Below are 25,061 nucleotides of genomic sequence, written 5' to 3'. Positions count from 1 at the left end.
GGGCCGCTTTCCCTGGGAAAAAGTTACCCTGCAGCTCCCCTCGCTGGCCCTGAGCGTTCCTGCACCGAGAGCAGGGGCCCCGGGATCGCAGAGCCGCCGCGCTCCAGTCTCGGCTGGGCGCCCGCCAGAGCCAAGGGCTCCCTTCGGCCAGCTGACCAGGAATGCGACCTCAGCTCCAAACGCACGCCTCCTTGCAGCTCGGCTGCACACGTATGGAGATGTAGAAATGGTGGCCGTGGATGCACATGCCGAGAACATTTCCTTACAGGTAATCGCAAAAACATGTTTCCTGGTTTAAAAAAAATCGTAATTGAGGTTGCAAGACATTGTGAAGGAAATCAATGCCGCTGAATTGTACACTCAAAATGGTTAAGATGGCAATTATGTTATATATTTTATTACCACAATAAAAACGTTTAAAATAAAGGCGCAACTGATTGCCTGTTGTATTCATTTGAACTGTAAGAGCAACTTGAGTTTGAAAGACTGAATTGTTATCCAGGTAGGAAACAGTTGTCTTCTGTAACTGGTTACTATACAAAATTTAACACGTAACACTTTTTTAAACACATTCACTTGTATTGTAGACATTACCTTAAATCATTCATATGAGGACTAACTCTGAAGTGCTTTGAAAAAAGAAATTGCTTCAAGGTCCTCCATTTAAATTTACATAATTGCCCCAAGCCAATGGTTCTCAAACTTTCATTGGAGGCATCAGATTCACCTGGAGGGTTTGTTAAAACAAGTTTGCTGGGCCCTATCCCCAGAATTCTGGTGCTGGTCAAGGGAACCACATTGCCCCAAGCAACACTACTGTAATTCATAAAGCAGTAACCCCTTACACACTGGACCCAAGTTTAAATCCCCCAGCTCATCACTATATCAGTTTTCTCTCACTATTTTATTTTTGAATTCGAAGAACTGAAGACAGATTTTTTTTTTTTCCCCTAAAGAAGCTGTACGAAAGGACTGACTCTCTCTCTCCTCTTGATCCTGTTGGAGAAACCTACAAGACAGTCAAGCTTTCTTAGACTTCCTGTCCTAAGTGGGAAAGGGTCATCAGGCTATCTGGCAAATGTATGACATTTATCTACCTTTGCATTTACCTAGGCAACACACAAACCACATGGCAAATGAAAACGGAAAATCATTATCAATGACATGACAAGGAAATAAGAGGGAGCCTAGCAAATTTTATGCTACTCTCATGAAAAAAAAAATGATTTTTAAAGTATCTAAAAGATCCATTTTAGTCAAATTCAGTTGTCCAAGAAAGTCTACCTAGCAAATAGAGGGACTATCTTGGTTTACCTTAACAAGGGTCCACTGGGCTAGTAAATGGCTTAGTCCGGGAAAATTACAACCCTGTAGATATAATATGAGGCAGGACAGTAAGAAGCTAGGAAAATTCCTGGGCAAATGGAATTGGGAAACTGAGACAAGAACAAGGTCAAACAATTTGAACAACTTACAGCTAGTGAATTGTAGGACTTTATCTTAAAAATGCACCTGGAAAGCTGATGCATATTCTACTGAAACCCTCCCCTAAGTTTCTCAACCGCAGAAAAAAGGTAAAAACCCTCAAGACAAAGACCCAATGCAGGATTCCTCTAGAGCACGGCATGAACTTTTTACTTTCTTTCTCCTAAACTCTAAGGGTCTCCATGAGACTTATAACCAGAGAGCAGTGGACAGTGGCACCTTGTCCAGGCTTACCCCCTGAACCTGCCTCCAAGGCCGCCTTTTTCTCTGACTTTCCAGTGAGCTAAAAGCAGCCCCGCCTTGGCTCATTTCTTTCCTATGACGTTTCTAGGGAGTCAAAGCAGCCCCACCTAGGCTCGCTCCTGTTGCTTCTTTTACCCTCAGTCCTTCCTTTGGTTTACTGTCGCCAGCTTTAATAAATGTACTCTCAAAATCACTGGACTTGCATTGTGAAATCTTTCCTGTACAAAGTCGAGAATCCACACACTACATATTAGACTGAGGTAGACCTACTCTGCCCACTCTGGTGACAATAGAACCCTGTAAAGAGGTCTGATGGATACTGATCTAATATAGAAAGTTAGTAGCTATGAAACCTAAAAGCATTTTAATAAAACATGTGCTCAATTTATCATTACAAATACTAATTATTACTTTTTTAATCTTCATTGTTTATTTGCTAGAAAAATAGAAATCATCTGTGCTAATTGACCAAGATATCTCAAATTAGCATTCAACAGTTTAATGAAATAGAGTTCTGAAAATATTTCTATACCTTATTCTTCATTTACAAAATTGATCTTTTGTATTCATGAGTCACATATAATTTTCTTCTTTTATAAATTCTTACATCTAATCTTTCCCCCAGATTTAAATTTCAAAATCCTTTTAAAGAGATCATTGCGAGGAAAATCATCCTTATTAATCCTCACCCAAGGATATTTTTCCTTTGATATTAAGAGAGAGTGGAAGGGAGTGGGGAGAGACACAGAGAGAAAAAACATCTGTGCAAGAGACACATCAATTAATTGCCCTGGACCTGAATCCGACCTGTGACCCTTCAGTCCGCAGGCTGTTGTTCTATCCACGGAGCCAAACCAGCTAGGGCAGGAAAATCATCCTTAAAAGACCTAAGCCTAGAGTCTCTTTTAAAAACTAAAAACCATTAACCTTTGGTTCTCCATGAAACATGAAGGCACTTTTTATTGGTCGCTGGTTTAGGGTGCAACTAAAAACACCCTCTGAAGGGAGGATCCCATATTAAGACAGCAGTTGGGCTTCCCTATTGTAGCTCACCATTCTCTCCCCCCACTCCCCCCTTTTGTTGCCTCTATGTTTCTGCCCCAGATTCTAAGATCTCCAGAATAAGATAATGGATAAGAGATTTAAACTCTGTGAATTTGTTGAAAGTAGGGTCTTAGTACCTGTTACCTAAGAGAAGCTAGAAACTTCTTAAATTTTTGCTGAGTGAAGAAGGTAAGAGGCTCTACGACTGTAGGTTTTCATTGAGCATGCAAAATTCCGTATTTAAAACAATGTCAAGTGTGTGAAAGTAATATATCGCCTGATAAGCAAGAATGCCTGTGGTAGTGAAATGGAGTGTTTGGTCTTTAAGAGGTGGGGCAAGTATCCTGTGCAAGTTCCAGAGCTCAGCGCGGAACTGCGACTACAAATCCCAGAGAGTCTCCGGGCGCCGTCTGGGCAGGACTTGGGTTTCAAGGCCTTGGACCGTGCTAGTCCTTCCCCCGTTGCATGATGGGATCTGTAGTGAGACCTTCCTTGGCTGTGGCTGAGTGTACATCCTCCTGCCGCTCTCCTAAACGTATCTTTTCCTCAACCTCCAGACCCGTGCTTTTAAAAAGTTAAGTCGTTACAATAGCCTGTGATGTAGCGGGGTTTCACAGTTCCCCTGCATTCCTGGCGTGACACTCCAGCCAGAGTCGCCGCGGGACAGCCCGGAGCGCTAGTTGGATGCTCATTAGGGCTACCTGCCATAGGGTCTCAACCCTTAACGAGTTACATTTTATTTTTAAGATTTAAATTTTTATTGTTTAAAGTATTACATATGTCCCCTTTCCACCCCAGTGACCCCTTCTAGCCCGCCCCCGCACCCCCACCCCAGGCCCTCAACACCCTATTGTCAGTATCCATGGGTTATTTGCATACATGCACACAAGTTCTTTGGTTGATCTCTGCCCACCCAGCCACCCACCGCTTGAGTTACATTTTTGAGATAATGGTTTTCCAAGTTTGCATAAGTGTTCACTGAGCCGAATAAGTGGGTTGAGTTTGGGGGTCCGCAAATTGGTGACCTCTCGCCTACTTTTGGCCTCGCGCACACAGTAGGCCCACGCCCCCTCGTCCTCCACTAGGCGGCACGCGCCGGCGGTCCGGCCGAGCCGCCCACGCAGGCGGCGGCGGGGCACTGCGCATGCTCGATGCGGCGGCGCAGCTTTCTGCAGCGGAGGGGTTAGCTCTGCGGCGGCGTGTGGGGTCTTCAGTAGGACGGACGCTCTGGTTCTCGCACAGTCTCCGGCCTCCGCTAGCGACGGGTATCTCTCCGGTCCTCGCGTCCGCGACCGCCGCTCCAGCGCGCCCCGATCTGGCCCCCGATCCCGCGAAGATGGCTGCCGTACGCCGGGCCCGCAGTTACCGCCGCTGCCTGGTGCGCTACTCCGACCGAGAACTCTGCTAAGCCCTCTGCAGTAGACAGGCAAGAGTAGACACCCGGACACCCAGCACACCTCCTCGGGGGACGGTGCCGAGGGGGCGCGGAGAACCCCTCGACCGCGGCCGGCCGGCCCGCCAGCATGGTAATCTGAGGAGGGGGTCAGGGGATCCTGCGAGGCGGGGGTGCGGTGTGCCGGAGGGGGTGCGGTGTGCCGGAAGGGGTGCGGTGTGCCGGAGGGGGTGCGGTGTGCCGAGGGGCCCGGCCTGCGGGGAGGAACCCTGAGGGAGCAGGAAGGGGCTGGGAGGAGTGGGAGCTGCACGGCCGCTACCCTTTGTAGGACCTCTGGCCTGGGGAGTGGAGGGGTGCTAGCCCTGAGCACTCCCCGGGCTTTCTTCCTGCACCCTCAGCCGGGGTCGATGTGAGGAGAGTGGGTTTGCAGGACGGCCGAGAAAAATGCCTCTTGTCGGCTCGCTGAGGACCCTGAACCAATCTCGCTCCTCTCGAGGGATTTTATCAGAAGCATTGAGCATAGGTTGACGCCGCATCTGGAATCCGGAGGGAGCCCTGGCAAACAGAGGCACTTGTTGATTGCTCCCCCTCTGCAAAGCCGTGCCCACGGAGAGGCCTGGGTTTCGGGCGCATCTGCCCCGTGACGCGGCAGTGCCCTGGATAGGATGCTGGCAGGCGGGCCAGGCGGCGTGGGGTTGGGAGGATTTTGTCTCACCTCTCAGCAGCGAGGGCCTGAGAAGCGACAGTGCGGTGCAAATGGAGAGACTGAGCTAAGCTCCAGAAATCGACAACGCAAATTCCATAGGACTATTTCAGGCAGGACTATGTAGTCTCTGCCCTGTGCTGCCTTGCTTTGGCTTGAAATCATTGTCCGTCCGAGAAACTGATCTCTAGGGTTGCATGACTCAAGAGTGAAATGATACCAAACTAATTAGCTTACAGTAGACACTCAAATATTTATTGAATAAATGAGTGGCTGAATTATTTGATTTTATTAATCTGGATAGGAAAAGCAGTAATTGACTATGCACCTAAATACTGGTTCTCTGGACAGTATTAAGTACTTAACTTTTTATATTTCATTAATCCCACGTGTGAAACAGGAGTTAAATGATGAAGACACGGGCTACCCAAGTGAAAGGTGAGGTTTAGGTCACACTCAATTAGGAAAAACTAAGTGAAAATCTCGGATGACAGCTGAGGACCTGCTTATTTCAAGTGGTATTTGAATTGAAAAATGTAGTAAAACCTAAATTGATAGTTTCTCGTTTTTGCCATACTGTCGCAATCAAAGTAACGATGGATTAAAACTCTGTGATAAAACAGGAGCTCATGAAGAAGAAAGATGCCATCTGTATTATAGATTTCCTGTTTCCTCATTCTTGAGAAATGCATTATATATCCACATGGCATTTTATTAATTCAACCGATTTTTTTTGAGCACCTGTTATCAGCCTGGCATAGTGCTGGACTCTGGTACAATACCAGAACTTCAATATAACCAAAATTGTAAGGTGATTTGTGGTAAACTTTTAATCATAGAATGTCAAAACAAGGGACAAGTCTTAAGTGTCCTGATACAAGCACAAGTGTAATGAAAAGCGGCAATTAAAAGGATCAACAAATGCCCTCTACTGGGATGATTCCTGAGCTGAATCTTGAAGGATGAGTAGCCAAGTGAGTAAGGAGCAGCAGTCATTCCAGCCGTCATTCAAACAGCATACGCAGGAGCAGGGATCTGGAGAGAGCAGGGGAAGTGTTGAAGTCAGTTTAGTATGACCACGAGGCTCGAGGTAGAGAAAGCTGTTGTTCCCTGGTTACCCTAGGGGACCCAGATTCCCTTGTAATTAGCTGTACTTAGAGTTTACAATAATAAAGCAGGCTCTTACTTGAGAAGAAATACATTTCTCAGCGGGATCTATAAATTCACAGTTCTTTCTTGTGTATTTTCCTATTAGTGATGTTCTTAGTGCGGAAAACTCCCAGCTTAAGACTCAGAAGAAGAAATGTATTGCTTAAATTTTCCAGTTTCTGGAAATGTGTCCGAGTTTTGGCCTCTTTTATTTATTTCTTTGCTGATTTAGCTTTTACAGTGTGTCAAGCACTTTATCATATACAAACTGGTTCAAGTCTTAAAGGCACCCCTGCTTGAAGTCTGGTTCGCAGAGATAAGATAGGAAGCTAGGCTTATTTATGTTGCACTACAGAGTAGTTCTAGTACATAACTAGTTACGGTACTCCAAGATATGTGCTAATACATTCCACCACCACCCCCCCACCCCCCGGGAAACAAATTACAACTAAAATGGGCAATTGTGAAACTTAACATCTTTGGAAAGAGTAAAATTAAATAGTTTTGTTATTTTTTTCTAACCTTCAAGGTCATTTCCCTGATTGCCACATTTCTCTATAGGACTGTCCACAGTAAGTATTAAGCAAGTCCCATTTGCTAATAAGTCTATTACTTAACAGACTGAACCTAGGCAACATTTCATCTTCACTGGAAGGTAGGGTTCAGTTTAATTTAGCAAACATTTATTGAGAAAAGAAGAATAAAATGAAATAAATTGATGTGAGACTTCTGTTAAGCTCCAAACCATGCACAGTCATGCCAGTCCTGCTTTATTCCATTTTAAATTAATCCAATATATAAAAATCTGGATTTATAAAGTAGAAGGGGCTTCTTTACAAAAAACATTTCACTGTTACATGGCCTTGGTTTATGAGCTTTCCTAGTGCACTTAAAACATTAAGCAGAAAAAAAGTCATATTCACACATTAATAAGATGCCAGTGTGTAAAAGAAGGAACATCTATACATGGATTATATACATCATCTTTAAAGTGATCTGTAAAAGGAAAACTATTTGCTGAACTCTATACCACAACTGAATGTTATTTTCCAAAGCATAGTTGTTCTTTTTAACCACCTACCAAAACATTTAAAACTAGAGCCTGTGAGGAAAGTATCTAGAGAAAAGCAACTTTATATTTCATTGGGCGAGTGGCTAAATAAATAGGTGTAGATTTCAAAGAGAAATTGATGTTGATTATTTGTTTCCCTCCTTCCCCCCTTCAGGCAGAAGCGGAGGAAGATTGTCATTCTGATATGATCAGAGCAGATGATGATGAAAACGAAAGCCCTGCGGAAACAGATCTGCAGGCATGTTTCTTCATTATATATTTAATTCTTATTCCATTGCTTTCCAGACATAAACGGCAGTTGGTCATAATTGTGAAGATCTATAGTTTTCTTTGCATTGGATTTAACTGTATTTTTATACTGGTTTATAGAATGCTTAAATTATAACTATGTTATAGATTTCTTTTTTTCTGTAAAAAGATTTATCAGTAATTGCTGCTGTGTAGTTCAGTATATGGGTTTAAAGTATACAAACCTAGGCTTAAGGCCTCAAAGAAAAAGATTGACAGATTTGACCACCTAACATTTTTAAACCTATATATAGCAAAAGACATCATAAATCTGTCAAAAGAGAAATAATCAACTGTAAAAACTACCACATATGGGCAGAGGTTTGATAGCCTCAGTATATAGGATATCTTATAAATCAGCAAGAGGAACACAAGGTAGAAATATATGAATGGACAACTAATGGAAAAAATAATATAAATGGCTATTAAAAATTTGAAAAGATAACTAGCCTCATTAATAATTTAAAAAATACAAATTAAATCTACACTTAATTTTTTTTAAATGATCAGATTGGTGGTGAATAATGCCCATTGCCATCCAGGCTATGAGAACACTGATGCAGTGTATATGAAAGTGTAATTGCTACAACTTTTTTGAAAGAGTAACAATATGGGTCAAAATGAGAAACATACATTCCCTTTGAACCAGCAATTCTGCTTCCAGGAAATTAATCCTAAAGAATCATGGAGAAAGTGAGTAAATATACATGTACAGAAATGTTTATTGTAGCATTATTTATATGGAAAAATGGAATACAGCCTAAGTATCTATCACTTGTGTTAAGTAACGATGCATCCATACAGTGAAATACACAGCAGCCATTTAAAAGAATGGGGTAAATCTTTGTGCATTGAAATAGAAAAATATTCATTGTAATTTGTTAAGTGCATCTTACTGAATTCTTAAGCTTTATAATATTCATTTGGAATGCAACATCTAGTAAATATTAAGAGTGCTGCTAAAGATTCTTGAGGTTAGAGGTATACGTGTTAGATGTAGGAAGGTGGGATCCCAAACAAAAGCAGTGTGCAGAATAGAGAGAAAAAATATTTTAGAAACATTATTTATATATATAACTAGAGGTCCAGCACACGATTGAAATAGCGCGAGGAGGTGCCCCACTCCCGCCTTGCGAGGAGGCATCCCGTGGGGGGCCGGGACCCATGCCTGACTCGCAGCGTCCCCTGGCCCCCTGCCTGTGTCCACTCTGGGGCCGCAGGGGGCCAGGACCTGTGCCTGACTTGCAGCGTCCCCCGGCTCCCCTGCCTGTGTCCGCACCGGGGCTGCCTGAGCTACCTCACCGGCTCAGGCAGGCCCCCCTGCCTCTGTCTCTGTCTTCACTCTGGGCCTTACCTGCGCACGCAACCTCCTCCTGTCTGGTTGTGACCCGTTACAGAGTCCTGGCCTAATTTGCATATTACCTCTTTATAATATAGATTTTAAAAGCCAGGACTAATACACAATCCCATTGGCAATGGCCTTCTCTGGGAGGAAGGGCCTCTTGGGTTGGGTTCCCTAGAAAGCAAACTTGGAGATGGAGAGTACCATGTAGGAGGTATTTAAAGCAGTACTCTTGGGATCAACACTGTTTTGTCACCTTAAAGGGAGGGAGGGAAGCCAGAGTTGGGGGGAGTTGAGCTGCTTTGCATTCTTAATGGACCACCTTTGTTATTCCTGTGGAAGTTCTGAGGATGGAAGAACCTTTGAGAGTCTGGCTTTTTCAGTCACTGATTACTTTCATCGATGTATCTTTGGGTAGGAATCACCTGGGAAGGGAGTATGTATGATCTTGCTGAAGCAATATCCCAAAAAGGCTAACAGCTGAGGGAATCCCAGCATTTTGGGGAATGTGGCAGCACAGCACAGTCCACCACACAGGGGACTTCAGTTATCCTGCATTTAAAAAAGATTAATGATATGTATTAGAAAAAATATTTTATTAAAAAAGAGAAGGGTTGTTAACAGATAACGTTGGGTTTGCATACAGAAATTTTAGCAGCACTCAACATCTGCTAGATCAGTGGTTCTCAACCTTTCTAATGCCGCGACCCTTTAACACAGTTCCTCATGTTGTGGTGACCCCCAACCATGAAATTATTTTTGTTGCTACTTCATAACTGTAATTTTGCTACTGTTATGAATCGTAATGTAAATATCTGTGTTTTCCGATGGTCTTAGGCTCTACAGCAGTGGTTCTCTGGTTTTCTGGGTCGTGACCCACAGATTGAGAACTGCTAGCAGGGTCGCCTAAGACCATCGGAAAACACAGATATTTACATTATGATTCATTAACAGTAGCAAAATTACAGTTATGAAGTAGCAGCGAAAATAATTTTATGGTTGAGGGTCACCACAACATGAACTGTATTAAAGGGTCGCGACATTAGAAAGGTTGAGAACCACTGTGCTAGATAGTGTATTCCAAGGAAACAAATGTTTGAAAGCATCTAAGTTGAGTGCCTAAGTGATGGTGTATATTTTTTATTCTAATTAAAACTTGTTTTTCTCATACCATTAGATGTTTTCTGTGTAAACAATCTTATTTTAGGCAAATTTTCATTATTTCTTTCAAGTCTGAAGCAGAAAATTATTTTAGAATAGGCATTTATTAGTAATTTAAAAGAGTGTTTTCTGGTTTTAGAAAAAAAAAAAAAAATATATATATATATATATATATACACACACACACACATACACATTAGGGGCCCAGTGCATGAATTTGTGCACCTTGAAAGGAACTGTGAGCCTCAAGGCTGCAGTGGGCACAGAGGCAGGTCTCAGCCCATCCTCCGCGCCCCCGCCTGGCCCTTCCTATGTGGCCCCCGCTCCCACTGCTGCCACTCCCACGCGCTGAAGGTGCCAGCCCCACTTGCACCCCCTGACAGCACGGAGTGATTGGGGCCGGTGCCAGCAGTGGGTGTGAGCGGGACCAGCGCTGTCAGCAGGTGCAAGTGGCGGCTGCTGCCCTGATTGCCCCTCAGGAGCAGGGGGAGGTGGAGGAGCCCTCAGGGAGATTGGGGCTGGCAGCTGCCACTCGCACCCGCTATGGCACTGAGCACTGGCAGCGGGTACGAGCGGCGGCTCCAGCACTGGCTGCAGGTGCAAGTGGGGCTGGAGCTGTCAGTGGGTGTGAGCAGTGGCTCCGGCGCCAGCTGCAGGTGCGAGTGCTGGGCGGGACCACGGCGTGCAGGAGCAAAGAATTTTCAGTAACCACCAGAGGCTCACCCTGATGACAGCGACCAGCACCCCACCTTGGTCTGGAGCCCCTGCTCACCTGCTCCACCATCCTGCTGCAGCCAACACCTGCCATGTTCCGTGCATGCTCCCTGGTGGTCAGTGCACATCATAGTGACCCTTCGGTCTATTTGCATATTGAGTTTTTATATATAGAGGTATATAAGACCTATTGACAAATTGTTCCCAAGTTGAGCTACTCTTTCTAGAGGAGTCCTAAAATACTTTTCTCCTTTAGGCACAACTCCAGATGTTCAGAGCTCAGTGGATGTTTGAACTTGCCCCAGGCGTAGGCTCTGGCAATTTAGAAACTCGATCTTGCAGAGCAGCAAGAGGCTCTTTTCTGAAAGCAGCAGACACCAAAGGAAAGCAAGAACTGGCAAAAGAAGAAAAGTTAAGTATTATGGACATCATACTTGAAAAAAACTTTGACAAGTATACCAGTTTATCCATCCCTCACTTCTAGGTTCTTTGAGTGATATCACCACTCCTTATGGGCTTCTTTCCTGCAGGTACACTATATTCATGGACCTGTCTTTGATAATTTATAGATCCCTGAGATTCAAATGGTCTCTTAGAGGTTGATGCCTCTGAATTTATTACAGAAGGGCAAAAAATTATTCAAATGTTAACACCTTTTCAAAGGTCTTAATGCAGTATTTTGTTATATTTTCAATTGAACGAATTTATAATGATGCATTAATCACATCCTTATTTTGGAAAATTTTCAAAGTGCTCCCACTGGAAAAATTTTGGATGCTGTCTGATTGTTTACTTCTTTCCTGTTACTCACATGAAGTGGGCACAGCACCCCATCTTTTCATTATTCTCCTATACCACAGAAGCTGTCATCTTTATGCCATCAGATCTTTATACCATCTTTATTTACAAGTAATTTGCCATTAAATAATTGACATTACCATGATAACTAAAAACTTCCATGTTCATTTTGTTTTAATTTTTATGTTTTTATTAAATTGATTGGGGTGATATAGGTCAGTGGACGGCAAACTCATTAGTCAACAGAGCCAAATATCAACAGTACAACGATTGACATTTCTTTTGAGAGCCAAATTTTTTTAAACTTAAACTTCTTCTAACGCCACTTCTTCAAAATAGACTCGCCCAGGCCGTGGTATTTTGTGGAAGAGCCACACTCAAGGGGCCAAAGAGCCGCATGTGGTTCACGAGCCGCAGTTTGCCGACCACTGATATAGGTCAACATGATCATACAGGTTTCAGGAGTGTGTTTCTATGTTACAAGATCTGTATATTGCACCATGTGCCCACCTCCCAAAGTCAAATATTTTCCCATCACCATATATTAGGACCCTTGTTTTAATTTTAAAATAATTACAGATTCACATGTATAGGGAAGTCTTTTGGACTCTTTTCCCATTCTCCCTCGATGGTGACGTCTTGCATAGCTATAATACTAGGAAATATACATTGGTACAATGCTTGGGGCTTATTCAGATTTTCTAGATTTAGAAGCACTTTTGTGTGTGTATGTAAATAAATAGTTCTGTGCAATTTTATTAATGTGAAGCTTCATATAACCACTACCACAATCAAGGTACAGAATCATCTTGTCACCACAAGGCCACCTCTTGCTATACCTTTATAGTTACACTCTCTCATCTCTCCCTCTTCCCCAGCCATTCCTAACTACTGACAACAACTGATCTATTCTCCATTTCTATAACTTTAATATTTTTTTAAATCTTATTTTATTGTTGAGAGTATTACAGATGTCCCCCATTTTTCCCCTTTGCCCCCCTCCATCAATCTCCCACCCCATCCTGGGCCTTCACCTATCTATTGTCTGTGTCCATGGACTATGACTAATTTGTACTTGTAAATCCCTTATCCTTTTTCATCCATCCCTCTAACTTTCCTCCCATCTGGTAACTGTCACAATGTTGTCTGTATCTATGAGTCTGTTTCTGTTCTGCTTGTTCATTTATTTTAATTTTTTAGATTCAACTGTTGATAGATATGTATTTATTGCCATTTCATTGTTCATATTTTTTATCTTTTTCTTCTTCTTCTTAAAGAAGACCCTTTAACATTTCATGTAATACTGGTTTGGTGGTGATGTAATACTGGTTTCCTATAGCTTTTTATTGTCTGTGAAGCTCTATCTGACCTTCAATTCTAAGTGATAGCTTTGCTGGGTAGAGTAATCTTGGTTATAGGTCCTTGCTTTCATCACTTTGAATATTTCTTTTTTTTTTTTAATATATTTTATTGATTTTTTTACAGAGAGGAAGGGAGAGGGATAGCGAGTCAGAAACATCGATGAGAGAGAAACATTGATCAGCTGCCTCCTGCACACCTCCCAGTGGGTATGTGCCTGCAACCAAGGTACATGCCCTTGACCGGAATTGAACCTGGGACCCTTTAGTCCAAAGGCCAAGGCTTTATCCACCAAGCCAAACTGGTTAGGGCACTTTGAATATTTCTTGCTACTCCCTTCTGGCCTGCAAAGTTTCTGTTGAGAAATCAGCTGACAGTCATATGGGTGCTTCCTTATGGGTAACTAACTGCTTTTCTCTTGCTGCTTTTAAGATTCTCTCTTTGTCTTTAATCTTTGGCATTTTAATTTTGATGTGCCTCGGTGTGGGCCTCTTTGGGTTCATCTTGTTTGGGTCTCTCTGTGCTTCCTGGACTTGTATGTCTATTTCTTTCACTAGGTAAGGGAAGTTTTTTTGTCATCATTTTTTCAAGTAGGTTTTCAATTTCTTGCTCCCTTTCTTCTCCTTCCAGCACTCCCATGATATGAAGGTTGGTACACTTGAAGTTGTCCAAGGGGCTCCTTACACTATCTTCATATTTTTAGATTTTTTTCTTTCTGATCTTCTGATTGGGTGTTTTTTGCTTTCTTATATTCCAAATTCTTGATTTGATTCTCAGCGTCCTCTACTTTACTGTTGAATCCCTATAAATTATTCTTTATTTCAGTAGTGTATCTTTCATTTCTGACTGGTCCTTTTTTTTATGTTGTTGATGTTCTCACTAAGGTCCTTGAAGTTCTCACTAAAGTTTCTTGAGCATCTCTATAACCATTGTTTTGAACTCTGTATCTGGTAGTTTCCTTGCTTCATTTTATTTAGTTATTTTTCTGGAGATTTCCTATGTTCTTTCATTTGTGGCATGTTTCTTTGTCTCCACATTTTGACTGCTTTTCTGTGTCTGTTTTTATGTATTAGGTAGATTTGCTATGTCTCCAGGACTTGGTAGAGTGACCTTGTGTATGTAGTAGTTGTTCTGTAGGGCCCAGTGGCTCAGCCTTCCCAGTCACCTGAGCTGGGCACTCCAGGTATGCCCTTGTGTGAACTGTGCACTGTCCTATTGTAGTTGAACATTGATTGATGTAGGTGTCACAGGGAGGGATTGATCCCCAAGCCAATCAATTGCAAGGATCGGCTGCTACTACAGCAGAAGAGCTGTTATGCAGGAGCTGACCCTATGGAGCTCTGGACTTGCTTCAGTGGGGCTTTGGTGCTCACTGAGTCTGCCCCTTGAGTGTGTCACTTGTGAAGATGGTAGAGTTGTAATCCAGAGTGGTCAAAACTGACCACCAGGTGCACTGGCTTTGGAGCCTTCTGGGAGGTACAAAATCAGTCACTCCCTGTGCCCTGCCTGGGGCTACCCAGCATGAACTACAAAGCAGTCTACAGATGGCTTCTACTTGTATTGAGCTTGGAGGTGTCCCAGAGAGACCGAGCTGTGAACCAAGGTGGACTGCCACTAGTGCCAGGCCTGGGGCCACTTACTGAGAGGTACAGGGCATGCTGAGGCCAGCTGCTGCTTGTCTGAGAGATTTTAGGAAAGTCTGAAGCATGAAATCAGTTGTATGGAATAGGCACTGCAAATGGCTTGGTTGAACCTGTAAGTAGGTAGGGGTGGGGTTTCAAGGAATCACCAGGGCAGGGCAAAAAGTGTGAGCCAGGTTGATGGAGATTCAGATATGGCACTGGCTTGTCGCTCTGTGGCGGAGAGATCTCAGCAAAGGAGTAATGGCCTCTGTCAGCACTTTTGTCTGGGAGAAAGCTGCCTCTCCAGCTCTTACTCTGATTCCACACAAGTTCCATCCTGAATGTCCCAGGTTCCTTTCAAGCTGCTGCTCTAGTGCTGGAGCTCAGAGGGAGTAAGTCTGTGCATGGGTTCTTTAAGAGGAGCTGCCTGAGGCCAGCAGCCTCCATGTCACTCAGCCACAATACCTTCTGGTTTTTGCACTCCGAAGTTACAGGGGCTTCTCTTCCCAGCACTGGAACCCTGGGCTTGGGGGGCCTGGTGTGGGGCTGGGACCCCTCACGCCTCAGGGAAACCAGCCAAGATATTCCTCCCGATTTTAAACCACCATATGTGGGAGTGGGACCAACCGGTTCATAATTCACCCCACATCTCCACCCCTCCTACCAGTCTTGATGTACTGCTTCTTCAATTCCCTAGTTGTAGGACTTCCTTTCAGCTAGATTTCAGGTGGTTCTGAATGGTGATTGTTTTAGTTGTAATTTTGATGTGGTTGTGGAAGATGGCAAATACCATGTTTACCTACACCATCATCTTGACTCGAAGCATATAATTTTAATATTAAAAAATACTACATAAATTGAACCATACACTTTTGAGCTTAGTCTAATTCCTTTAAGATCCATTAAAGTTACGTGTATAAAAAGTTTGTTCCTTTTTATTGTTCAGTAGTATTGCATGTTATGGATACCCAATTTCTTTATCCACCAGTTGAAGGACATTTGGGTTGTTTCCAGTGTTTGGCTATTATGTATAGAGCTGCTGTGACTATTCATGTGCAGGTTTTGCATGAATATTAAGTTTTAATTTCTTTGGCCTAAGAGTGTAATTTCTAGATAAGTGCATCTTTGGTTAAAAGAACCTGCCATAGTCCCACAGGTGTGGCTTTGGCTGAGCATCATCCTGTGAACCTAAAGGTCACTGGTTTGATTCCTGGTCAGGACTTGCTCCCCAGTAGGGGGCATGCAGGAGGCAGCTGATTGATGTTTCTCTCTCTCTCTCCCTTTCCCTTCCTCTCTCTCTAAAATCAATTAAATACACACACACACACACACACACACACACACACACACACACATATATTCTCTTGTGTTTTCAGTGTTGAGTTTTGAGAGTTCATTTTGTTTTCTAAATGCTTTCTCTCAGGTTATAGTTTGTCTTTCCATCTTCTTTAACAGAATATTTTGCAGAACACGTTTTTAACTTTGCTGAGGTCCAATTTATCAACTTTTATGGCTTGTGTTTTTGGTGTGAAGTATAAGAATTTTGCTTACTGCTAGGTCTCCAAGATTTTCTTTATCATTTTTTTTCCTGCAAGTTTAAAAAATTTTAATTTAAGTCCACGATCACGTTCAAGTTAATTTTTATGTAAGATGTGAGGTTTAGGTCGAGGTTTGTTATTTTGCCTATGGATGTTCAGTTGTTCTAGCACCATTTGTTGAGAGGACTATTTCTGCTATTCATACTCATTTTTAATACTGATTTTCAAAATATTTTCCACCGTTTATTTTTATAGGCTCGAGAACTCTTCCTAAAAGCAGTAGAAGAAGAACAAAATGGAGCTCTCTATGAAGGTAAAAACTCAGGGTCATGCTGTCATGACATTTCTGAATAATGACTCTGTTACTGAGAAATTTTTTTACTAGAATATATTTGGTATAGAACATCAGTCTCCCTATATTTTAAACTGGTTCTTAAACTATCAAAAATAAAAATTTTATTTCTATATAACCTTACTCTTTTCAAAAAAAATATTGCTGGAAACCTAATATTGATAGGATGAGTAAAATGACTTTTTTAATATTTAGGTTTTAATATTCTTCATTTTAATAAAGTCTTAAAAATATTACTAATTTAAAAATAGATTATGCTTCTTTTATAAGTGAAATTACTTCAGGGGGAAATATTAAGGATCCATTGAGGAACATATTTTCTAAGTTCTAATTTATGTTATCTGTGAAGGAATACCCTTTAACTTTGTTTCTATTAGTAGGCTAATGGAAATACATAAGTAAACACAATGATGAGGCTATTTATCATATTATGTTTGTATTTGGGCTTTCATTTTGACATAGTAAAGCTAATAATTGGGGCATACGAAATATTCTTTTGCTCGGAGCCCTTGAATATGCCCCTAAAATGACATTTTCAAAATTATTGCATTATTGGCAAGTTTCTTCTAGTGATATTTGTCACCTTGAGATATTAAAAGGATCCAATTAATATCTCTCTATAGTCTTAATTAGTTTGAAAAATTCCCACCTCCACTTAGTGTACAGTTATTCACCCAGAGTAATAAAAAACATGGTAGAGTGTACTGAATTAAGTAGACTTCATCTAGTTGACCTCTACAGCCCCACGTTCTATTGGTATATCACTGTGTAAGATATTATCAAATATTATAACTCTAAACCCCAGGCCAGGAGATTTATTTAAAACAAAAACAAAAAGAGGTTTTAAAGGCTATTTAGCTAAATAAGAGGCAGCTGGACTAAAGTTGGATTTGAAGAATAAATTAGAAAAAACTCTTCTCTTTATTCCACCCACTAGGGAGCATTTGATTTTCCTTAATTCTGGGTTTTAGAAAGAAAAATTTACTTAAAAGTTTTTTTGTTGGGGTTATAGCAATTGCATTTTCAAAGTTTGAAGAAAGACATCTACATAAGATCCCTTCTGACAATACATAAGAGGCCGAGGAAAAAGATGGGAAGGGCTAAAAGACCAGTAAAATGTAACACCTTACGTTTCTGTAACATGTTAGCTTTAGGGAAAGAAAGATTATTTCTGAGTAGTAAGGTTTAGAAATAAGTTTGTTCACTGAACTACTGTGGCATGTAGATAAAGGGAATTTGGCTGTTTGTAAAGAAAGTTACCAAACTAAACCACAGTTAAGGGTAATCAAAGGAAATGATAAAAATGTGTGGTCATAGCTAATTTAGCTTTATTTCTTCTTTTAGCCATCAAGTTTTATCGTAGGGCTATGCAACTTGTACCTGATATAGAGTTCAAGATTACTTATACCCGGTCTCCAGATGGTGATGGCGTTGGAAACAGCTAGTGCGTATATAATTTGATAGACAGTAATACATAGAGTTTGTTAAAATTAAGCATCTTTGGCCTGTTGACTCTTAACATGATAAGAAGATGGTACTTTTCTCTTAAGTCATATAGTGTTTAGTATAAAGACTTGTTGATAAAGTTATAGAAATTTTTAATTAGGGAAATTTAATATTAAAATATAGAAATGCACATTTTAAATAGACACAGAAATAAGGTGATGAAAGAATTGTTTTACAAAAGCAGTGATTATTGAAAGGAGTAAATTACAGGGCATATTTCAACTTTTTGAAACCTATTTAAAGTCAAGACTATTAAAATGTAATTAAGCCAGAATTGAAAAGTGTTAATAACTGTTGAAATAGGGTTTCATTACACTAGTCTTTCTCCTTTTGTATATGTTTGAAACTATAAATTTTTACTTACAAGGGGGCTTTTCATTTTATTAGGAAAATGCTGAATTGTAACAAGACTTAGTTTATTATTCCTTAAGGTATCTAGGTGGAATATTGTTAACTGTAACGTTGGTTTAAAAGCACAGGTGCAGGATATAAGCACTCAACAAATAAACCATATTTCATTGGATAGACCCAGCTCTTGAGTCAGCCGTGATGGTTTTATATGATAAAGATCAAGACAATATATTTTGAAGTCAGTACTTTTGAAGCTATTTGCAAAACAATTATAAAATTATTTTGGCTCAACCCCTTTATCCCCAGAAGCCCAATCTGCTGATAATAGAAGGGAAGGGAGTCTGAACCCATGAGACAATGTCAGGTTTAAAATGAACAACTCTGTCTGGCTGATGTGGCTCAGCTCAGCAGTTGAGCATCGACCTTTGAACCAGGAGGTTGCGGTTCGATTCCCTATTGCGGCACATGCCCAAGTTGTGGGCTCAATCCCCAGTAGGGGGCGTGCAGGAGGCAGCCAATCAATGATTCATCATTGATGTTTCTATCCCTCCCTTCCTCTCTGAAATCAATAAAAATATATTTTTTTTAAAAGATGAACATCTAGAAAAAATAGAGTTTGGTTAATAAGACATTATATTATCATATTACTTCTGCCATGAAATAAGAAGTTTCCTTTATCAATAACTTATATTTATTACCAGTGTTTGTTAACTGCTTATAGTATTAGCACTTAAGCTTTGGATAAGCCACATTCAAAACATCCCAATGAAGTCATTATTAATTGCCTATTTGAACTTTTCAGCCAATAATATTGTTTGGCAGATTAGACTTAATAGTAGTGTAAGGTAGTTCATACTTAAAAGGTATCATTTGGGCTTTTGCTAAGCCTCTTTAAAATTTGGGTAGAATCATTTGGACCCAGTTCTTAGCCAGTTCTAAAAATAGACTTCCAAGTGTTGTTAAGGAAGTTTGTATTAAAACATTAAAGAAGCATTTTTTTTCTGTGAAATTCCTTTATACAAACCTAAATGCTATGAAAGTTCTTTAAAGATACATCTGTGTGTTTTTTATCATATATAATAAGCCCTAAAAGTCTCTGCTTTTTTTTTTCTTTTTTTTTTGCCTTTTGCAAAATGTTGATAAAGTAGCTCTTGAATCCATTTAGACTGAACCACACTCACCCTTTGTTGTATTATAATAAGATTTCCTGGTTTCTTAACTTCATCCTCATCTAAGCCATTTGGTACAGCTGATCATTTTTAAGGTTACTCTCAGCAAAAATGGAACTCTACATGTTTGTTTATATTGGTAGATGATTTGTGGACCCTAAGATTTTTTAAGTTACACGTTTTCCTCTAAATGTAGGGTGATAAGGCACATCTGTTAGAAAACCCTTGGTAAGTACCTCAAATGACATCTGTACAATATATTTGACTTTTATCCAATTAGATGGATTACAGTCACTTTTAAAAGAATATGTTTACATAAGATTTTAAAAATCATGTGAAATTATCTTTTTCATTAACACATGAAATCTCTACAATGAAACTAATAAATCTCAACATTTGTATTCCAAAATTCTAATTCTAATTCTGGGTGGGAATTAAATTTGCTGAAGCTTTGTTATGGTACTCTTCTGCAAGGCAGGGCATACTTTTATCACATCAAAGAAAAAAGCAGTAGTTTGCTTTTAGATGACTTTTTATAAAGAAGATTTGAAAATACTATGAAAAATCAGTTACTAAGCTTTATGTTTGTAGACTGAGGCCCTTAGTGTATTCACCTCCCTCCTTTTGCAGCATTGAAGATAACGATGATGATAGCAAGATGGCAGATCTGTTGTCCTACTTCCAGCAGCAGCTCACGTTTCAGGAGTCTGTGCTCAAACTGTGTCAGCCCGAACTTGAGAGCAGTCAGACTCACATATCAGGTGAGAATTTACGCTTGTTATCAGTCCATGAGAAATACTTTAACCTTAGATTTTAGATTTCCAAACTTCCAAGGTCAGATAAGATTGGAGATGTAGTTATAATTATGGTTTGTGTATACTAATAAGCTTTTCAAAGTCCAAAGTGGATCAAAGTTTGTAGTGCCGTTGTTCAAGGATGCCATACTTTCTTCACTGAAGATCTAAGAGCGTGAGTGTCTTGAGTTGTTGGGGGCTGTCCTAAGAAAATTGGAGGAGTATCATCAGATGTTTCAGCCAAGTTGGACAGTAGTCCTGAGATAAGCTGAATGTTTAAAAATGAATGTTGTTTTTTTCTTTTCATATGTTAAGTGTTTCATTTGTTATGGGGGGCAATTAGAAATTTTCAAGAAGATGAAAACAACTTTTACTGTTAAATGCAATCACACACACACACACATATATATAGTAGATTATTTTTCTAGCACACTTATTTTATTTATTTATTTATTTTTAAAATATATTTATTGATTTCAGGGAGGAAGGGAGAAGGAGAGAGAGATAGAAACATCAATGATGAGAATCATTTATCGGCTGCCTCCTGCACGCCCCCTACTGGGGATCAAGCCTGCAACCCAGGCATGTGCCCTTGGCTGGAATCGAACCTGGGACCCTTCAGTCCACAGGCTCACACTGTATCCACTGAGCTAAGCTGGCTAGGGCTAGCACACTTATTTTAATATATCTTGGTGGCAAAAGATCTTCCAAGGGATAGGGGTGCTTTATAAAAGTAGCTTCAGATCTATTCTATACTGGAAAAAAAACAAAAACAAAAAAACAACACACAAAGATATTTGTGTCTTCATGTTAGTAACCATTATTACTTTGGGGTAGTTAAATACACTCATGCTTTATGTCTGAGCAACACTGAAGGTGTGATTCATAAATTTGTAGGAATACATAAAGGTATACCTGCCCTGAGAACGTGACAGTAGGCTGTCAGGAGAGTCACTGAAAGGGTGATTTTCTTTTGCAGTGCTGCCAATGGAGGTCCTGATGTACATCTTCCGATGGGTGGTGTCTAGTGATTTGGATCTCAGATCCTTAGAGCAGTTGTCACAGGTGTGCAGAGGATTCTATATCTGTGCCAGGTAATTACTTTTTTTAAACAGCTCAGGCAGTGATAAAAAGAAGGGATTATGGTCGTTTGCCAATTTTAATAAAAGAACTTGATTGATGTTCTGGATAAAAGCCCTATTTTAGAACAGTTTTGCTGAGCTGTACATATGTGATTTTCTCAAGCTACTTAGCATTTAAAGGCTGGAATGCACTGGGTTTCCATGGTATAGAATAATATGTGGAGCAGATACAGTCACACACTTACATAGAGTAGTTTGCATGCTAGCTTAGCTGATTTAGCAAAGAAATCATGACAAAAAAATAAAAATAAAAAATACTCAAGCCATTTTCACAGTAACTCTAAACCCATTAAGTGGTAATGATTTAAATTTTGATTGCACTAGAATTTTCTTTTAGCTCATTAAAAATTACCCTATACTTTTGAAATCATTATGTGTGAAGAATAATCATAGTATAACATCATTTGGGACTGGTAGTCTTTCATGGGCATCTTATGTAAAAACTAGAGGCCTGATGCACGAAGATTCGTGCAAGCACGGGCCTTCCTTCCCCTGGCTGCCTGCACCGCCTTCGCTCTGGCCAGAGTCTCCTTTCTGCCTTCCCATGCTGCCCAGAGGCCCAGAGTGGCTGGGGCAGTGCGGAACGCCTGTGTTGTCACCATGGCGACGATGCATGCGTCCCACCGCCAGCCACTTGCCGCCTGTGTATGCAAATTAACCCACCATATTTGTTGGGTTAATTTGCATACTCCTGATTGGCTGTGGGTGTTGTGAAGGTACGGTCAATTTGCATCTTACTCTTTTATTTTATTTTTTTAAATTTAATAAATCTTTATTGTTCAGATTATTACAATTGTTTCTCCTTTTTCCCCCCATAGCTCCCCTCCACCCGGTTCCCACCCCCCTTTGCCCTTACCTCCCCCCCACTGTCCTCATCCATAGGTGTATGATTTTTGTCCAGTCTCTTCCTGCACCCCCCCATACCCCTTTCCCCCTGAGAATTAACAGTCCACTCCCTTTCTATGCCCCTGATTCTATTATATTCACCAGTTTATTCTGTTCCTCAGATTTTTAATTCACTTGATTTTTAGGTTCACTTGCTGATATGTATTTGTTGTTCATAATTTTTCTCTTTACTTTTTTCTTCTTCCTCTTCTTAAAGAGTACCTTTCAGCATTTCATATAATACTGGTTTGGTGGTGATGAACTCCTTTAGCTTTTTCTTATCTGTGAAGCTCTTTATCTGACCTTCCATTCTGAATAATAGCTTTGCTGGGTAGAGTAGTCTTGGTTGTAGGTTCTTGCTATTCATCACTTTGAATATTTCTTGCCACTCCCTTCTGGCCTGCATAGTTTCTGTTGAGAAATCAGCTGACAATCGTATGGGTGCTCCCTTGTAGGTAATTAACTGTTTTTCTCTTGCTGCTTTTAATATTCTCTCTTTGTCTTTTGCTCTTGGCATTTTAATTATGATGTGTCTTGGTGTGGTCATCTTTGGATTCCTTTTGTTTGGGGTTCTGTGCGCTTCCTGGACTTGTAAGTCTATTTCTTTCACCAGGTGGGGGAAGTTTTTAGTCATTATTTCTTCAAATAGGTTTTCAGTATCTTGCTCTCTCTCTTCTTCTGGCACCCCCATAATTCTGATGTTGGTATGCTTGAAGTTGTCCCAGAGGCTTCTTACACTATCTTCAACTTTTTGGATTCTTTTTTCTTTTTTTTGCTTTTCCGGTTGAGTGTTTTTTGCTTCTTTGTATTTCAAATCTTTGACTTGATTCTTGCGTTCCTCTAGTCTGCTGTTGGGTCTCTGTATAATATTTTTTATTTCAGTCAGTGTATGTTTAATTTCTAGTTGGTCCTTTTTCATATGTTCGAGGGTCTTGTTATATTTATCGGCCTTTTCTAGGATATTCTTGAAGAGCCTTATAACCGTGGTTTTGAATTCTATATCCAGTCGTTTGTTTTCCTCCATTTCTTTCATTTGTGATCTGTTTCTTCATCTCCCCATTTTTCACTGCTTCCCTGAGATGGTAGAGTAGCTTTGTGTGCTAGGTTTCCTATATGGCCCAGTGGGTCAGCCTCCCCAGTTAACCTGAGGTGGACACTCTTGGTGCACCCCTTTGTGGACTGTGTGTACAGCCTTGTTGTGATTAAGTCTTGATTGTTGTTGGTATCACTGGGAGGAATTGACCTGCAGGCCAGTTGGCTGTGAGGATCAGCTGTGTCTACACTGGGAGATTTTCGGTGCTGGAGACAGCCTTATAGGATTAGCCTCACCAGATTGCAAAAGCCTCTGTGCTCAGCTTGGAAGGGGTGGAGTCTCAGGGCGGGGCAGACAGTCTTGGCTTCCCGTCGACCCTGCCCTTGCGCGCGAGTCTCCAGACCTCTGCCTTCCGCGGTTCCCGAGTTTCCGCCTTACAGTCCAGATTTCCCCCGTAAGAGTGTGGGTCCCCAAGGGCTCACCCGGAACTTTGGTTCAGTGCAGTCGGAACTGGGGTTCAGTGCCGTCAGGAGCTTCCCACTCCCTTCCGCTAGGGATAGCCTGTGGTAACCTCCACAGTCAGTCTTTGTGCGCACTCGCACCTCCAGACCTCCAGACCCCTGCCGCCGCGGCTCCCCTGAGTCTCCGAGTCTCCGTGTGCCTTTCTCTCTATCTGACAGTCCAAACTCCCCCTGTATGAGCCTGGGTCCACAGGGTTTCGCCCGGAACTGAGGTTCAGTGCAGTAGGAACTGAGGTTCAGTGCAGTCGGGGGCTTCTTTCCCCCTCCCGCCAGAGAAAGCCAGCCAGGCACTCAGCCACCCTTCCTCTCTGCGTGCGCGCGTCTCCGTACCTCAGCTCTTTGCAGCTCCTTCTCCGTGAGATTTCCTCTTTCCTTCTAGTTGTAGAATTTCCACTCAGCCAGCTTTCCTGTGGTTCTGGATGGTGTCCGTTCTATCTTTTAGTTGTAGTTTTGAAATTGTTGTGCTGGGCAGCAGTTTAGGTGCTTACCTATGCCGCCATCTTGGTTTCTCGAACCTCTTCCCTTTTGATCTTTACTCTTTTATTAGTGTAGATACATACTTAGTCCTTAGCATTTAGTACTTTTTTTGTAACTTTAATTCTTAAATTTTAGATGTACTATTTTTAAATAACCCAATTTCATTTGGAGTCTTGTATTTTGGGTAAAATATTTGAATTGCTTGAAGTCTTTGGTTTTTGGTGATTTTTATGTACTATTCTATTTAATAAGTACCTATTTAATATCTAGTGGATTATCACCAACCTTTTGAAATTTGGGTCTCTAGCACTGTTCCTCCATTAACTTTTCTTTTGATTATACATGAGAAAACATAAAGAGGGAGTTTATTAAGAAAACAAATTTTCAGGGATTAAACCTTGTATGTTATAAAAGAAAAGTAATTTTTAAAAAATATGCATTACAACATAAATTTGGAGGGGGGTCTCTTTTTTTAGTTTGGTTCCAATATAAGTAGTTTTACCCTTTAAAACTTGAATATTTTAAGTTATAAATGAAGTTAAATATTTTTTGAGTTGTGTAAGAATCATGTGACTATTCAATACATCTTTTAACATCACTTTTTGTACTAATCCCATAACAAAAACTCATTGGCACTACTTGTAAAATATATCTCCAGTCTGACCATTTTACTATTTCTCCAGAGTACATTCTAGTTCAGCCACCATTACTTTTTTCTTTTGACCTTCATAGTAGCTTTTTAAGTGTTAGATTGGCTATATTTATTAAATATATGGCTTTACCTGGTAGATTCTTTTTCTATTATTTCTGCTTATGACTCTTTTATTTCTGCTTATGGCCTTTTCTGCTTAAAGAAGACCCTTCAATATTTATTGTAAAACTGGTTTAATGATGATGAACTCCTTTAGTTTTTGCTTGTC

At 40.7% G+C, this 25,061-nt stretch overlaps 1 protein-coding gene across 1 annotated transcript in view; it reads left to right on the top strand.

Moving 5' to 3' along the window:
• The first annotated feature begins 3,886 nt into the window (after nt 1–3,886).
• The window catches only part of FBXO9 (F-box protein 9), a 34,063-nt gene continuing 12,888 nt past the window's right edge, over nt 3,887–25,061 (top strand). Inside the window, exons 1-7 of the mRNA XM_080666431.1 lie at nt 3,887–4,298; nt 7,244–7,327; nt 10,851–11,006; nt 16,167–16,224; nt 17,608–17,707; nt 19,920–20,050; nt 21,063–21,177. Coding sequence (XP_080522557.1) covers nt 4,296–4,298; nt 7,244–7,327; nt 10,851–11,006; nt 16,167–16,224; nt 17,608–17,707; nt 19,920–20,050; nt 21,063–21,177 — 647 coding nt within the window. The 5' untranslated portion in view covers nt 3,887–4,295. The remainder of the gene's footprint in view (nt 4,299–7,243; nt 7,328–10,850; nt 11,007–16,166; nt 16,225–17,607; nt 17,708–19,919; nt 20,051–21,062; nt 21,178–25,061) is intronic.

Source organism: Plecotus auritus (assembly GCF_963455305.1).
Source record: "Plecotus auritus genome assembly, chromosome: 4".
In the NCBI taxonomy this organism is placed as follows: Eukaryota; Metazoa; Chordata; class Mammalia; order Chiroptera; family Vespertilionidae; genus Plecotus; species Plecotus auritus.
The sequence above is the reverse complement of the archived record's forward strand: the minus strand, read 5'-3'. Positions and strand labels throughout refer to the sequence as shown.